Consider the following 16,425-nt stretch of genomic DNA (forward strand, 5'->3'; position numbering starts at 1 on the left):
ACAAACAAATACACACGTTAGTTGTGACATCACTGACTTGAATTTTGCTTTATGCGTCTCACCAAATCGCAGACCTTGGAGGCGTATCGGTCATCAAATGCGTGTTTTATCATCAGACTCTTCAGCACTTGAATGGAGATCTGACGGACTTCTCCAAACTCCTGAAGGGCTCCGCACACTTCCCTTAATAGTAAGCCGACCAGAAAGTGATTCCTGCAGAAATCGTCGGTCAACGAGTAGTCCAACTGCAAATCTGAAAGACAACAGGAAGCCAATAAAGATGCAAAAGATCTGCAAAAGATATAAATAAGTTTTAAATGGAAATGTACACTGACCTAAAGGATTATTAGGAACACCATACTAATACTTCACATCATCAGAACTGCCTTAATTCTACGTGGCATTGATTCAACAAGGTGCTGAAAGCATTCTTTAGAAATGTTGGCCCATATTGATAGGATAGCATCTTGCAGTTGATGGAGATTTGTGGGATGCACATTCAGGGCACAAAGCTCCCGTTCCACCACATCCCAAAGATGCTCAATTGGGTTGAGATCTGGTGACTGTGGGGGCCATTTTAGTACAGTGAACTCATTGTCATGTTCAAGAAACCAATTTGAAATGAATTAAGCTTTGTGACATGGTGCATTATCCTGCTGGAAGTAGCCATCAGAGGATGGGTACATGGTGGTCATAAAGGGATGGACATGGTCAGAAACAATGCTCAGGTAGGCCGTGGCATTTAAACCATGCCCAATTGGCACTAAGGGGCCTAAAGTGTGACAAGAAAACATCCCCCACAACATTACACCACCACCACCAGCCTGCACAGTGGTAACAAGGCATTATGGATCCATGTTCTCATTCTGTTTACCGCACATTCTGACTCTACCATATGAATGTTTCAACAGAAATCGAGACATATTAGACCAGCCAACATTTTTCCAGTATTCAACTGTCCAACTTTGGTGAGCTCATCCAAATTGTAGCCTCTTTTTCTTATTTGTAGTGGAGATGAGTGGTACCCGGTGGGATCTTCTGCTGTTGTAGCCCATCGGCCTCAAGGTTGTGCGTGTTGTGGCTTCACAAATGCTTTGCTGCATACCTCGGTTGTAACGAGTGGTTATTCCAGTCAAAGTTGCTATTCTATTAACTTGAATCAGTCGGCCCCTTCTCCTCTGACCTCTAGCATCAACTTGGCATTTTCGCCCACAGGACTGCCACATACTGGATGTTCTTCCCTTTTCACACTATTCTTTGTAAACTCTAGAAATGGTTGTGCGTGAAAATCCCAGTACCTGTGAAATACTCAGACCGGCCTGTCTGGCACCAACAACCATGCCACACTCAAAATTGCTTAAATCACCTTTCTTTACCATTCTGACATTCAGTTTGGAGTTCAGGAGATTGACTTGACCAGGACCAGATCCCTAAATGCATTGAAGCAACTGCCATGTGATTGGTTGATAAGATAATTGCATTAATGAGAAATTGAAGAGGTGTTCCTATAATAATCCTTTAGGTGAGTGTATATATATATATATATATATATATATATATATATATATATAACTTCCACCTAATTGAACATGTCTGAAATATTTTGATTGAAAGACTTATGGGGTTTACACACCAAATGCAAATTCAACGAATGACACAAATTGGGCAGCACTCAAATGCCTCAAACGCGTCTTCGTGCAAGTTGAAAATTGGAGAACAGACCACACCTACAGATTCATGAGCACTGATTCATCTAAACTGATCAGTGAATTTGTTTACATTATGGAAGGGTCCAGGAAGATGGAACAATTTAGCTACGACACGACATAGATGCTACATGTGTCATTTATTAACACATGATGCACAAGAACATCGTGGAGTCAGGGGGAAAGCAGGACTGCTCACCTACCTACACATCTGGCGTGAACCTCCTTATTATGAGACAGAAAAGCTATCATACACAAAAAAACAGTAGAAGAGAGAGAACAGAAAGCCAAGCAGATGACAAACATGAGCGATCGGTACAGAAAGCATCAAAGACAGAACCAAAAAAGGTTAAATCTAATAAAACCAATTCTCCTGAAGAACAACTTAACCTTTGAAGAAAGACAGCGGAGCAGTTTGTCTACTGTTTCAACGTCAGGCTCTTAAAGAAGCTGTTTACCTTGGAACCTCTGAATACGACCCTTTCCGAAAGGCATGGGCAGGTTCAGGGGGACGTAGTGTTCGTGGTTACACACCACCCGCAGAAATTCAAACTTAAATTCGTACAGCGTCTACAGGACAGAAATATAACTTTTTCTTAACTGATAATAGCACTTAAATAATTTATATATAGATCCACCTCCAATGAAAACATCTGATTTAGGTCCTAAATGTTATGTACAACTATTATACAATGACAGTATGCTTATATGTACCTTGGGATCCCCAGGCATGAAACAGGTGATGTAATTGTTTATCAGTTTAAAGACGAATCCCCGATCCATAAAGGTAAAACAGCGCTGATGATCAGACAATAAGACGACACTGAGTTTATAAATGAAGCTTTCACAGATGTAACAGCACATCAAAGAGACATCAAATATCACTCAATATTTTTAGTCGGAGGATCGGCGCAGTCTGTACCTTTATAAATACAGCCAGGCTGTGGTTGGCATTGCGGGCGGCATCCAGGTTGTCCTTATACTTCTGTGTGATGTGGGGCATCAGCATATTCACCAGGGTCTCCACCGCATGATGGAACGATGCCGTGAATCGCTGATTCCTGGATAGCTAAACGGATAACAACCGCTCAGATCTGTCCACAGTGTCAAATAGAGAAGTAAGCCAATCCTAAGTTCCTCACCTTCACCTTGCCGCTCTCCATCAGGTACTGAGCCATCGACTTTACCAATGCTTCAAAAAAATACCATGAATACTGCAAAAAGACAAAGCACAACATACGAATTTCTCATTTGGCACTATGAATTGACCATCCATGAGCATCTTGTGATAAAGATCCTTTTCAATACCTTGAGAAGCTTGTTGCTGGTTAAAAAATCAGTCGAAGGCTTTAAGATGGAAGTCATAGCTTTGGCCAACTCTTCATGCACTGTCTTACCGTTACCGTTTGAGAAGGACTCTGTTTTAAACACGTACTGGAGAAACGAAACATCAAAAAAAGCAATCGTTATTGAACAATGAAAATATTCAGAATGATTTATAATAAGCAGAACTTTACTGACCTTGACATACGATCTCAGATAATGCTCCAGACCCTCCTCATGGCACTGGGCAACTATGTGGACCATGACCCTGCAGGAGAGAAGAAACATGGTAAACGTGACAGAGTATGAGTGAGGAGACAAATCAGCTTTTTTCTCTTTTAATACTGGCGACATTTTGTTTCTCACTTGGTGGTGTTTATGGCCACATCTTCATTGCTGGCGCTGGTCAGAACATGAATCAGTTGGTTTAAAATAGTCGGCAGGAAGTTGATCATCACGTGGCCTTCCATGGCGTGAAGACTCTGGGGAATTATGGGTAATGTCATGTCATTAAGCATATCATAATAATTCATAATAGTTTTTAGACCAGCATGAGTTTCCAGCCGGTTTGTGCTGGTTTAGTCATATTGTTCAACAGCAAAGAATGCAGATCAACATCATAGTGCATAGTCAAATAAAGGTACATTTTCTGTCGCTGGGCTGGTAGCCTAAGGTTTTGTACTTTTACAGTTATACAAAACATAATACAATGTTGTACCTTTTTGGGTACATTACTATACTTTAAAGGGACACTCCACTTTTTTAAAAAATATGCTCATTTTCCAGCTCCCCTAGAGTTAAACATTTGATTTTTAAAAATCCATTCAGCTGATCTCTGGGTCTGGTGGTACCACTTTTAGCATAGCTTAGCATAATCCATTGAATCTGATTAGACCATTAGCATCACGCTCAAAAATAACCAAATACCTGGCTGCAGCAAGCGCAATGATATTACACAGTGCCCGAAAATTGTCCCCTGCTATTGAAAGTAGCCAAGGGGACTATTTTCTGGCGCTGCGTAATATCATTGCACCTGCTGCAGCCATGGTACGGCAGCACAGTCTATATGGCCCTAGAAAATTGCAACTTTATATTTCTTGTCGATCTTAGTACACAATGAAACTACAGCTATCTGTTGTTTTTCTGTGCTTTTCACTGCTTCTATTTATGTAAAGCTGCTTTGAAACAATTGACTTTTGTGAAAAGCGCTATATAAATAAAATTGAATTGAATAGAAGAGTCCAGTTTTAAATAGGAAAAATATCGAAACTGTGGTCATTTTTGAAGGCGATGCTAATGGTCTAATCAGATTCAATGGATTTTGCTAAGCTATGCTAAAAGTGGTACCGCCAGACCCGGAGATCAGCTGAATGGATTACAAAATGGTAAGAATAAAATGTTTCACTCTAGGTTAGCTGGAAAAGAGCATATTCTCAAAAAAGTGGAGTGTCCCTTTAAGGACATATTGTGTACAGGTACAGTTAACAGTTTTCCATAACATTTTACTGGTACAAAATTGGTCCTTAAAGGTACACAATAGGTCCTTAGGGTATAATATTATAGGGTACAAAAATGAACCTTTGAGGGTACCACCCCAGTAACAGAAAAGGTACGTTTTAGGGCTCTATCTTACACCCGGCGCAATGCAGTGCAATGCGCGACGCAAGTGTCTTTTGCTAGTTTCCACCCTGTGCAATTAGCATTTTCACGTTAAGCGCCACGTTGTTTAAATAGCAAATGCATTTGCGCCCCCTTTTGCCCACATGGGCATTCTGGTCTGAAAACAAGGTGTGTGTCAGGCGCATTGTTGGCGCGTTGTTATTTTGAGGCAACTAAAATAGACTACAATTGTGTTTTTTGTTATTTAAAGAGCGCATTAGTAATATACGCCTATAAATGGGACATACGGGACGACAACGTGGGTTTGCTTATCACATACATGAATGGCAGCAGCACAAAAAACGCTTTTAAATATGAAAGAATAAAGGATTGAATGTAAAAGATTATTATTGAGTCTCTTGGACAGAAATGAGGACTAATTATGAGATGTTAGACGGCGCAAAGAGCTCTTCACCTGCAGCCTGGTAAGTAAATAAGTGCTTTGCTTTAAAAAAAAGCATCTGTTTTTAAATGTTTTTTTAAATGCTACCTCACGGATTTATTGTATATGATGAATCTGTGGATATGGTGAGTTGAGAAACATTTTTAAGTAATGCTTAAAAATAACTGACGCTGTCCAAGTGCTGAAATGGCTCTCCACACGTTTGTAAATTCTTTATCTCCCGTTTGTTACAAATAAAGTATTTTTAGAGTACAAACCTTTTCTTACATACTTGTAAATAATTTTTTGATGATATTGGATAGCCATACATTTAAAGCAATTAAAAGCCTGCTTTTTTACTTCCATGACTAAAAGAAAAGGGGTTTTAAAGGTTTTAATAAAAAATAACAATTTCAATGCACGTGAAAAACAACACAATTATTTAACATTAATCCTAAACTGGGGATCTTCTTCCTCCGCTTAGTTTTTCGGTTTACAAAGTCTGTCATCTAAATAGATATTAGACATAGCGCCAGCGCAACTTGCTTTTAAAGGGGATGAGAGGTGAGACTCTCATTGGTTTATTGCACATTACGCCCAAAATACTCCCATTACTCATTAAAAAAGAAGAACCAACCCTTTTCGACCATGCGCTCGGCGCACAAACCATTTTTCCCGTCGTTAAATTAGCAAAAGTGGATTCGGACACGCCCATTTAGACGTTGCGCTGTGCGCTTTAGACAATGCGCTTAGATCGTTAAAATAGAGCCCTTTAACTTTTTTTCTGACAGTGTGAGATGAATGAAGTTTGGTTAACCAGAGATTTGCAGGTTAAGCTAGTTCAGAATTCTTTATGGAAACAAACATACCAGCATTCAAAAAAGTGTGCTGTTGATTAGCAATAGATGGACGTGACCGACAAAAATGTGAATAAACACAAAGAGGCAGATTTTCTGGACAATCATCTTTTCATCTTCTCACCTTGAGATATTTGACAAGCTCTCCATCAGCCGGATGCGGGGCAGCAAACTGAATATTCTTGCAGTGATAAAAGAAGTTGTGCAGGTGCTGGTCCTGACGAGGTTAAAATGATTCATTGAGATCAGATAAAAGAATCAATCACTTCAACAAACATATTGATATGGCTGAATATTACTTTTACTATATTACTTTTTAATAGATATTAATAAGATCAACATTTAGGATATACTGTGTAAAGATCATATTTAGTTGTACCTGAGTGTATATGGTAGAGACCAAATGTGTGGACATTCTGAAGAGAGGACGCCCTCCATCTACCCACTTTATCTCAGGACTGGAGTGCTGTAAATAAAATCATCATGTTTAAAACCACAAATTAGCAATTGCTACTAAGAGACAACAATCACTGTAAAGTTCACATGATGACCTTTGCTTAAGTTTTTTACTATTGTATATTTTTCTTTAAAAAAAACTGTTTAAAGGTGCATTGTGTAACTTTTATAAGGATATCTTGACAGAAATGCAATATAATATACATAAATATATTATCAGTGGTGTACAAAGACCTTACAAAATGAACTTTCTTGTTTTTATTACCTTAGAATGAACCGTTTTTATCTACATTCACCAACATGTCCCCCTACATGGAAGTCACTATTTCATGCCTCCATGTTTCTATAAACTATTCTATAGAGCTAGTGTTAGTGTTTTGTCACTAAGTTGTTTTAGACGATGACATGTTTGTCCTGTGGCGGCTACTGTAGCTTCACTATGTGTTTCGAAAGGGAGGGTGTAGAGGGTGTAGACTGAGCCATTGGTTGCAATTCAAAGTTTCACCACTAGATGGCGCTAAAAATCTACACAGTGCACCTTTAATTATAAGATCTCACAATTTTCTTAATTCTCTCATTTACAAGAAACTCCATTAAGTCTCTATGAAAGAGCTACTTAGAAATGCAGATGCAAATGGATACACTTATAGCATGTACGTATAAAATCCACTTATGAATGGCAAAAGATCAATAAAAATTTGATGTAGGCATATCCATAGAGCACATTAGATCACACACACACAGATAAAACTCCTTAACGGATAGAGATCAGAAATCATTTAAGTTAAACATTAATACAAAATAACATATGGTCAGGAAATGAGCAAGATTTTTACCAAGAAGAGCATGTTTTTGTTATGACTGTGCATGGTGGTCTTACCTTGCTTACGCCCTCCTGGCAGCTGAGGTAACCATTTGGTAAATTGGAGGCCACTGAGATGTTTTGCTCACTCATAACAACACGACCATCTTTAAGAAGAGGAAGCCAGGCAGAGCCAACTAAGAAAGGGCAAAGTGAGAGAGACAGCAGAACAGGTATGAAAGAGAAAACATCTAGAACATGTACTGTACAGTAGATTTTAAAAATTCATGTGATTTGTTGATTGGAATCTATAATATGTTTCTCTATCTGATAATGCATAACATAAATCAGCAAGCACCAAATGGCTTCAAATGAACCCCTTAAAAGCATGTCCATAGCCTAGGCCTCATCATATTACCCATCAGCAGCCCCATTTCCCAGCATCATTCAGCTTTACCTTCTTGCCTACCATCATTCCCATTCCTACTTTACCAGTGTGGGAGATGTTTAGCAGATTGTTTACCATTAATTTTAATAAATCCCCTGACATGATTCCCTCCAAAATATTGAGGGAGTCTGCATTTGAGATTAGTATTCCTATTTGTGACATCATTAATAGTTTATTTGAGGAAGGTGGCAATGAAAAGAGGCTATTGTTGTTACTATGCGAAAAACATCCTCTCCAAATTTGGATCATTGAGACCAATCTATGACTTTATCCCAGATATGGACACCTCCTTTATCGTGCACCCTCCAAAAGACTTTGAATGACAACTGTCCTTTAAAACCTGTAACAAATAAACAAATAAATGCCTTGTGGAGGGACAGTACGGTACCTGGGGTCTCCACTACATCCCGTTTCTTGGTGCTGCTGTCACAACTGATGTGGTAAAACGTGAAGAGCAGGTGATGCTTCTCGTGGAGCTGTGTGGGCAACTCGATTTTAATCTGTAGTACACACACATATGACACATTTCCGTAAAAATAACCCAGCATTTTAAGAGTGTATGTTTTCCAATTTGCCCTTGAATTATACTTTTGGACAAGGTATCATTCATCACCTCATCATAAAATTCTGGGTTGTGCTGGTGGTGCAGAACAGCAGCGTAGGCATGTTTGGTAAAGAGGGGACCTCCTGGATGACCATAGATACACTACAGATAACAGTAAGATACATAAGCATGGAGAGAAATAAAGAAATCACATTCTCTATGCCCCTTTTTGGGATCCATTATAGGGCTAATCAAGTAGAATATATATAATATAGATATTATACCTTCAGAGGTTGTGCGTTCTCTTCATCCGACTCTCTGAATTCCACACACACCGCAATGTTCCTCGCCTGAGTCACGTAAGATGGACACAGACATAACATAATTTCATGAGCAGCTGGTGGAAACTGAGCTCACATTACATTGGCCATCTGGATGGTATGTCAACACCTTTGGCCAAGAGAAGCATTTGTGGCATTTCGGTTTTAGCTTACAATGCTAGGGTACCTTGGCGAAAGACTTCTGGTTGTCATATTTGAGGTGCTTGGGATAAACGTAGAGATGATTGTTGTAGGTGGTAAAGGGTTGAGAGCACTTGGCAATACAAGGAACAAACTCCTCCACCTCCGTCACGACACCGTCGCTCTGTCCGTCGTTCTCAAACGGCCTCACCGGGATGTAGGATGGAGTCACACAATCTAGCCAATGACAAAGGGATTTGAGTATCACAGCAAAGTATTCATAGCACACGATGCAAATTCGGCTAATGATGGTACACAAATGGCATCAAATGAAGATTTGAGGTTATGGATTACGATTTTACCAAATATTTCAGTACTTACTAGCCATATCAGGGGGAACATTATCAAGGGTCACATCTAGGTTGCCCAGGATGACAGGTAGTTTGGCCATCTTTTCAGGTCTGTGGATATATTTTTGATTTATGGGTCAGTGACAAGACAAGTTTATCAAGATGAGAAAATCTTTTTAAAAAACTTGTTTTAAAAGCATGTATCACGTTTATTTCAATGCATATAGTGTATTTATGTTAATTTTATGCAATAAAAATAAATTTGCATAATTTTTAAGAAAGTTAAGACTGAATGGACCTAAAAATGTCAAATAGTGTAACCGCCAATTGCACCAAAGAATGAGAAATATTAAATATTTTATGCACCTTGATGGCATGTAAGCATAATCATCAAAAATAAAAATAAAAATATTTTTAAATGATTTTTTTGTTATTTCTAAATGTAAATTTTTATGCGTTTTGTAATATTTGTCATGACATATGCTAAAAACAGCTCTGTTTTTTAAATAATCTTTGACAAATGATGTAAAAATGTATGTAAAAACTCATTACACTAATCTAGATCAGTGGTTCTCAAACTTTTTTCGCGTGCGGCCCCCCCTTGTGTACGGTGCATTCTTTTGCGGCCCCCTAAAGAAAGTTTATGACAAAAAACTGTTCTAAAATGTAACATTTTAATTAAACAAAACATATTAAGTTATACAAAGTAGTGCTGTTGGTCAGTAGCCGAATTTTTTTTGGTTTAATTACATTATTTTATAAAATGTCATAAAACTGGGGGCCGCATCATGGTGCCAAGGGGGCCCCAGTTTTATGACATTTTATAAAATAATGTGAGAACCACTGATCTAGATGATTATATTTTATTCCACATTTTTTATGAATATATTTATATTTTTATTTAAAAAAATACTAGTTACACCAATTGACGTAGGCGGGTTACACCAATTGACATTTTTGCAACTATCCCCCCAAATATTCTTTAAAAATTAAATACAACCAGAAATTGTATTGCATACAGAGAATGTATGCAAGTAAACTGCAAATTTATTTTGAACTTTTAACCCTTTTACATTTAATTGAACCATACTGACACAAAATAATTACATTAAGACATTGACCCTTATATATTATAAAGTTTTAGGCATGCAGCACAGCAGGAGGTTTTACAAAACACATTCCTATTCCTAGTGGGACCATTAACACCTGCAAAAACACATCACGATCGAAAAATAATCACATTTAAAATCCAACAGATATCCTCTTTTACTGAGACTGACTTTTAAGAGGACCGAACATCTGTTGATATGAGCTGAATACTAACTTCCTGAAATCCGCCAGAAGTTTGAAGAGATCCTCCTCGGAGAGTTTATTACCGTCCTGCCGGTACAGCGCGGAGAAGCGAGCGCTTTTATCCAGAGTTCCTGAAGCGTCTTTAAACACGGACCTGTGGAAAAGAACAGAAAGATTAAATATTGATATTGACAGTAAACACACACGCAGACAAGAACAGAACTTTCCAGACGGTTCTGGCTCACCGGGCCGCCCATGCGAAAGGCATCCTGTACTGGCCCAGTCTGCTGCAGGCCAGTTTGGCATTCTTCAGAACCTTCTGAGCAACCTGTGAAGAAAAAAACATATACACAATGTTTTCCAGAAGCCCTCAAGAGACCCTTTGTATTTAAAGTGAACTGGGCAGACGGTATGTTCCTGGCTGCTTTGCGTAGGTTTGGGTTGGTATCGTAGGGATTTTGGCAGGATGTCGCAGAGATTTGTTTTAAGTTTACATATTCAAATCTCTGATAATCTCTTTCCTTATCCTTGAAATAACCAGTTATTGTATTGACTGAGTGTGTTTGGGGTATATAATAGAAGTTTGTGTTGTGTATGGGCACATTGCCTTGCTGGAGTCGGAGTTCTTCATGTAGGGCTCAGCAGAGTGGGTGATGCCTCCCTGCAGGACTTTCTCGATCCGTGCAACCAGGAAGATGTCGGGGTGAGGACAGGTTACAGAGAAGACACCCTGAAATATGCAAATGTCACTTTCTTGTATTATCTTTTTCAAGCAAACTTCAATTTGATTCTGTTTTCACTTTATCTATCCATCTATCTGTCTGGCTGTGTATTCCAGAGGATTTTTACTCTACTTAAGTACATTTTTCGGGCATCTGTGCATTATTAAAGCGTTTTTCTTTGGAAGACTTTTACTTTACTACATTCCAAAGCATAATATTTTACTTTTTACTCAATATGTTTCATAAATTAAAAATTTTTGACCCTGGACCACAAAACCAGTCATAAGTCGAAGGGGTATATTTGTAGCAATAGCCAACAATACATTGTATGGTTTAAAATTATTGATTGTTTTATGCCAAAAATCATTAGGATATTAAGTAAGATCATGTTCCATGAAGATAGTTTGCTAATTTCCTATTGTAGATTTATAAAATATGTATTTAATATTAGTAATATGTGTTGCTAATGACTTAATTTGGGACACTTTAAAGGCTATTTTCTCAGTATTTTTTAAAAAAAAATTCCACCCTTAGATTCCAGAATTTCAAATATAATTTTCACATTTTTAAATATATTTTTAAAGGGACACAACACTTTTTAAAAAAAATGTTCAGCACCTCTAGAGTTTAACATTTGACTTTTACGGTTTTGGAATCCTTTCAGCTGATATTTGGGTCTGGTGCTAGCACTTTAAGCATAGCTTAGCATAATCCATAGTATCTGATTAGACCATTAGCATTATGCCAAAAATGAACAAAGGGCACTGCACTGCAAAGTCCTTGATTATTATGCCGGAATGAGAGTATAGTTCCTAGCCATATCGGCCTAGAAAATCGCAACTTTACATTTTTTAGTACACAATGTAACTACAAAAGAGTCAGGTTTTAAATAGGGAAAATTTCAAAACTCTTTGGTCATTTTTGAGCGCGATGCTAATGGTCTAATCAGATTCAATGGATTATGCTAAGCTATGCTAAAAGTGGTACCGCCAGACCCGAAGAACGACTGAATGGATTCCAAAATGTTAAAAAAAGTGGAGTGTTCTTTTAAATATAAGCTTTCCAGATATTCAAATATTCTTCCCCAAATATTGTCCTATGGTAACAAACCATAAATACATGGAAAGCTTTTTTATTTTATATTAAATTTTGTACTTTCTTATTTTTATTTAAGTAATAAGTAATCAAGCACTAGATTTTTTATATACTTAAGTATTAAATGAATTTTAAAATAAAATGTAGTGGAGTAAAAAGCTTTAGAATGTAGTGAAGATAAAGTTTTCCAAAAAAGTACAGATACTTAAAGGTGCAAGGTACATTTTTGCAATATTACTTGAAACAGTCTTTACTAAATGATAAAAGACTATTTATTAGCTGCACTGAAAGTAATAATATTAATATACGTCATCTGTGCACAAGATAGGGCCTTAAAAACATCATCCAATTGCTCATGCGGTCATCGCATAAGCGATTGGCCCTCTGGCTTGTCAATCACTGCCATTACGATCCTTGTGAGAGACGTGCGCGCTCCAATAACTAAACACAGGCGACACATGCGCATAGCGCATGAAACTCCGTCTTAAGTTTCGTTTTGTTTTCATTGTCGATCCTGCTTTTCATTGTCGAACTCGAATTTGCACCACGGTAGAGAAGAAACTCGAAGGAGGACGCAAAAGAAATACTTTTTTAAGCCGCTGGGAATAGGAGAAAATTGTCAGAAGAATGTAATGTAAACAGAGTCGTTATTGGAGAAACATTTCAACGCTGGAGAGCAATGAAGGAACAGAGAGGTGTCAAGACAGACGCGCAGTTCGCAAAATTCTTCCCGACAGGTAACAGTGATTATTCTTTCTTTGGGGAATAATTATTGTTGTACTGTTATTCAAGTATATTGACGTTGTTCTTGTACTGTAGTTGTAAGGCAGTGACCAGTCTGCTACATGCTAGTTGAAATGGGAGTAGCGTAGACTGTTCTACCGTTTTAACGTCTTATTTGTTTATTATCATCATTTCACATAATGAATCCACTGACGCGAGTCACGCGACACAGCATATGCCGGTGTTAAACAAACACTCGTGTTCAAATATTCGTGCACAAGTTTTGGAAGTCGTTCCCTAGAAATGAGCTGTGAAGGAGGGAGGCTGTTCTTACGCATGCGCTCATTTAAAAAACTCAGTAACCGTTTTTGGATTCTCAGTCGGCGAAAAACATCCTCTTTTGTGCCTTTAAAAATACATCACTACTGTCCACATCTGATGTTTTCTTTTTTTTGTTTCTTTTCTTATTTCTCAGTCTTACTTTTCTTGGGTACTGTAGTGCCCTCTCTGGCAGTTCACTTAGGGGTGTTTCCACATGAGGTGAGTCCACCCCTCCGTTAATCTGCATACTCGGTGGAGGGATCATGGATCGGACCAGCGGATGGTTAAGATCCACATGAAAATCTGCAGATATTTTTCGGCTGTTTTGGACATCAAACAGTGAAAGGACCACGAAGAAGGGCTCCACCTGCAGAAAACATTGAAAGCTGCATCTAATCTTTACTAGAAGTGTGCGTTGAACTGGTATGGTGCTCAACAAGAACTTAACACACAAACTAATGTTTGAATGCATCTTACATTGGTAGTAGGTCCCTCCTCATTGTCTGCTACGCAGCTCTGAAGGTTGAAGGACAGGTCATTGCAGTGGACCAGAACTCTCTTTCCAAACTTCTCCTCGAACTGTTTCACGTCAGGCTCGATGCCAGACAAATCTAGTCTCTGCGTTTCAACACACACAAACTCACTGCATATTAATACACTACACAAAGAGCTCAAAACCAGCAGCTCATCCTGTGACATTAAAGGAATGGTATACTAAAGTGAAAATTACCCCATAATTTGCTCACCTTAAAGCCATCATCCTAGATTTCCTTTCTTTAGATAATCACTATCAGACTTATATTAAAGAGCACCTATGGTCCGATTCGAGATTTTACATTTCCTTTGGTGTGTAAGCGTGTATTAGGACATATTAACGATATGCAAAAGGTACCCCAAAGTAAACGATGACGCGAGTTATCGTCTCCAACGTAAATCTCTTTTCTTTTACTACAACAAATACACAGATTGAAGGCAACAGTTTACTTCCTGGGATTGATGATGTAGACAAGAGCGACATTATCACAATTCCTCCCGCTTGGACAGCCGGTAAGTTAACTCCTATTAGCATTGCATTGTGACCGAATCTTTCAAACATGGTAAGGAGCGTCACATTTCCGGCTGATGTCAGATGTATTCAGGCCAATCACAATGTACAGATTAGCTGGCCAATCAGGGACACAGAGCTTTTCAAATCTGTGTGTTTCAGGAAGAGAGTGAAATCTGGAGCTACAAAAATGTACGATTTATGGAAAATAATGTTTTTAACCATAAGCCACACAAACATATTGTATTAAACCAAATACACAAAATAACGTTGTTTTTAGCAATGAAATAGGTGCTCTTTAAAAAAAATCCTGGCTTTGCAACAACGATATAATCACGAGACTTAATGATCGATTTACCAACATGGAGCCGGCGTGCCACCATTATTAAGTGCATTCAATCCTCTACACGTGTTTTCATTTAAAAACGACATAGCGATTGTTAAATAAGCTCAATATACGAAATGTTGTCTCTCCAGAATGCATGCATTAACCCACTGGAGTCATATCAACCCACAATTCCTCAGAAAACTGGACACATTTCAGTATGCAAAAAATCCAGAAAGGGTCTGGATATTATTTAATATAACTCTTATTCTGTAAGTGGGTTAACGTGATTTCACCAAGTAAGATGTGATCCTGGATCAACTCCATTGTTGGTCCTGGATAAACATTTTCATTAACCAATCAGATTGCAGGATTAGGATTAGTGTGTATGTTAGATTTAGGTTTAGGATTGGGTTAGGGGCTTTTAAGAAATACTCCTCAAACTATTATTTTACACTAATTTGAGGGTTTAAAAATGGTTAGGGTTTGAGTTAAGGGTAGGTTGGGGTATCTTTGATTAAAACGTTGACCCAGGATCAACACTGGTACTCGGTACTCCCAAAGGCTGTTTCTCGTGGAGACTGGTCTTGCCAGGCGACCTTGGAAGAACAAACTCAGAAGGTCGCGAGAACACAGAACGCACTTGTGAGAATTGAGTTGTGTGCGATCTTCCTGCTGGTCACGTGACCTCCCCAGATTTCAGCGCGCAAGTCTGCACTCGATGCATCCTCGATATCAATAACTCATCCGGGTATTTTCACGAATCACTGTACTTGCGTTCTTGAGAATTGGAATTGAACTTCGACTGTTAATGATGACGTAGAGTGAGGACACAAGGACGCAAGATCGCTGAAGAACGCATATTGAGAAACAGCCAAAGTGTTTTTCAAAAATCATGCACCCCACCTTTAATCATGGAATTGTGTCTATTAGGCAAGTTGCGATTGTCTTACCTGTGTGTCAGGGTCCAGAGTAAATAGCTTAAGACGAGTCTCACTTCTCATCTTAGTCTCGATGTCTCTCGCACTCTGAACAAAAAATACAAAACAGGGTGCAAAATAGTGTTTACCAATACCACTTGAGTACATGTGACCCTGTCTGTAAAATCTAGGCTAAAGTCACTACGTTTGCATTAAAGTTTAATTTCAATCATTAATTTCAATCTTAAGATATTATATTCTTACAACAATGTTCTATATATTATGTAGGATGATTTTGTGTATAAAACAATAAATCACAACAAAATTACCTCTTGCTGGGTTTTCATAGGCAGGGTCATATACAGCATGTGTAACATATGAATGCAGTGATTGCATATTACTGTTTGAAAATAACAATGGTGATGCATGAGACAATATTTAGATTTTAGAGGAAAGAGACGTCTAGACGAGGAAATGTGGAGGACAGGAGAAAAGTGTGTGTGTCTAACTGTGGAAAAACTGTGACGACTAAATCTCTGTGTGGAAAATCTGTAGATGTGTTAAGAGAGGGCAGACAGTAAGGACGCCAGCGCTGAGATCATACAACAATCAAGACATAAGACCTGAGGACAAGTCCTTATCATTCATCCAGCACACAAACTGTTTTCATCTGTGAAACTGCAGATGATTGATTGGACAATCAGCTAATTGTGAGATTACGTACGTCTGTCTTGTTTACCTGGAAACTGTCCTGAAAATTCCCCGGCGCGTGGTCTGTCTTTCCCATCTCATCTTCTGTGCGAGAGAAAACACATATGTTGTTTTGAAACTCTAAAATCCAGCCAATTGAATCTTATGGTATGAAAACCTGCTGACATGATGCTTTGATGTTGGTGGTATGCAGTTGCTATGAAGGTGAATTTTAGGTAGCAAAAAAAAAACAAGCCTCTACAATGATGGCCCATCAATTTAGATTATGTAATTCTTTCAAAT

General features: G+C 38.3%; 1 protein-coding gene across 6 annotated transcripts in view; it reads right to left on the reverse strand.

Moving 5' to 3' along the window:
- dock9b (dedicator of cytokinesis 9b) overlaps positions 1 to 16,425 on the reverse strand; it is a 94,944-nt gene that overhangs the window by 21,183 nt on the left and 57,336 nt on the right. For all 6 annotated transcript variants that reach the window (XM_065240176.2, XM_065240174.2, XM_065240173.2 and 3 more), the window contains exons 9-31: positions 16,172 to 16,227; positions 15,466 to 15,540; positions 13,620 to 13,760; positions 13,303 to 13,509; positions 10,889 to 11,011; positions 10,527 to 10,609; positions 10,313 to 10,435; positions 9,020 to 9,099; positions 8,685 to 8,875; positions 8,462 to 8,527; positions 8,247 to 8,339; positions 8,022 to 8,133; positions 7,264 to 7,382; positions 6,307 to 6,393; positions 6,052 to 6,144; positions 3,396 to 3,511; positions 3,228 to 3,297; positions 3,015 to 3,140; positions 2,849 to 2,920; positions 2,629 to 2,775; positions 2,421 to 2,504; positions 2,165 to 2,276; positions 75 to 253 (exon numbers count right to left, since the gene is read on the reverse strand). In XM_065240176.2, coding sequence (XP_065096248.1) covers positions 75 to 253; positions 2,165 to 2,276; positions 2,421 to 2,504; positions 2,629 to 2,775; positions 2,849 to 2,920; positions 3,015 to 3,140; positions 3,228 to 3,297; positions 3,396 to 3,511; positions 6,052 to 6,144; positions 6,307 to 6,393; positions 7,264 to 7,382; positions 8,022 to 8,133; positions 8,247 to 8,339; positions 8,462 to 8,527; positions 8,685 to 8,875; positions 9,020 to 9,099; positions 10,313 to 10,435; positions 10,527 to 10,609; positions 10,889 to 11,011; positions 13,303 to 13,509; positions 13,620 to 13,760; positions 15,466 to 15,540; positions 16,172 to 16,227 — 2,555 coding nt within the window. The remainder of the gene's footprint in view (positions 1 to 74; positions 254 to 2,164; positions 2,277 to 2,420; positions 2,505 to 2,628; positions 2,776 to 2,848; positions 2,921 to 3,014; positions 3,141 to 3,227; positions 3,298 to 3,395; positions 3,512 to 6,051; positions 6,145 to 6,306; positions 6,394 to 7,263; positions 7,383 to 8,021; positions 8,134 to 8,246; positions 8,340 to 8,461; positions 8,528 to 8,684; positions 8,876 to 9,019; positions 9,100 to 10,312; positions 10,436 to 10,526; positions 10,610 to 10,888; positions 11,012 to 13,302; positions 13,510 to 13,619; positions 13,761 to 15,465; positions 15,541 to 16,171; positions 16,228 to 16,425) is intronic.

Source organism: Paramisgurnus dabryanus, chromosome 7 (assembly GCF_030506205.2).
Source record: "Paramisgurnus dabryanus chromosome 7, PD_genome_1.1, whole genome shotgun sequence".
NCBI lineage: Eukaryota > Metazoa > Chordata > Actinopteri > Cypriniformes > Cobitidae > Paramisgurnus > Paramisgurnus dabryanus.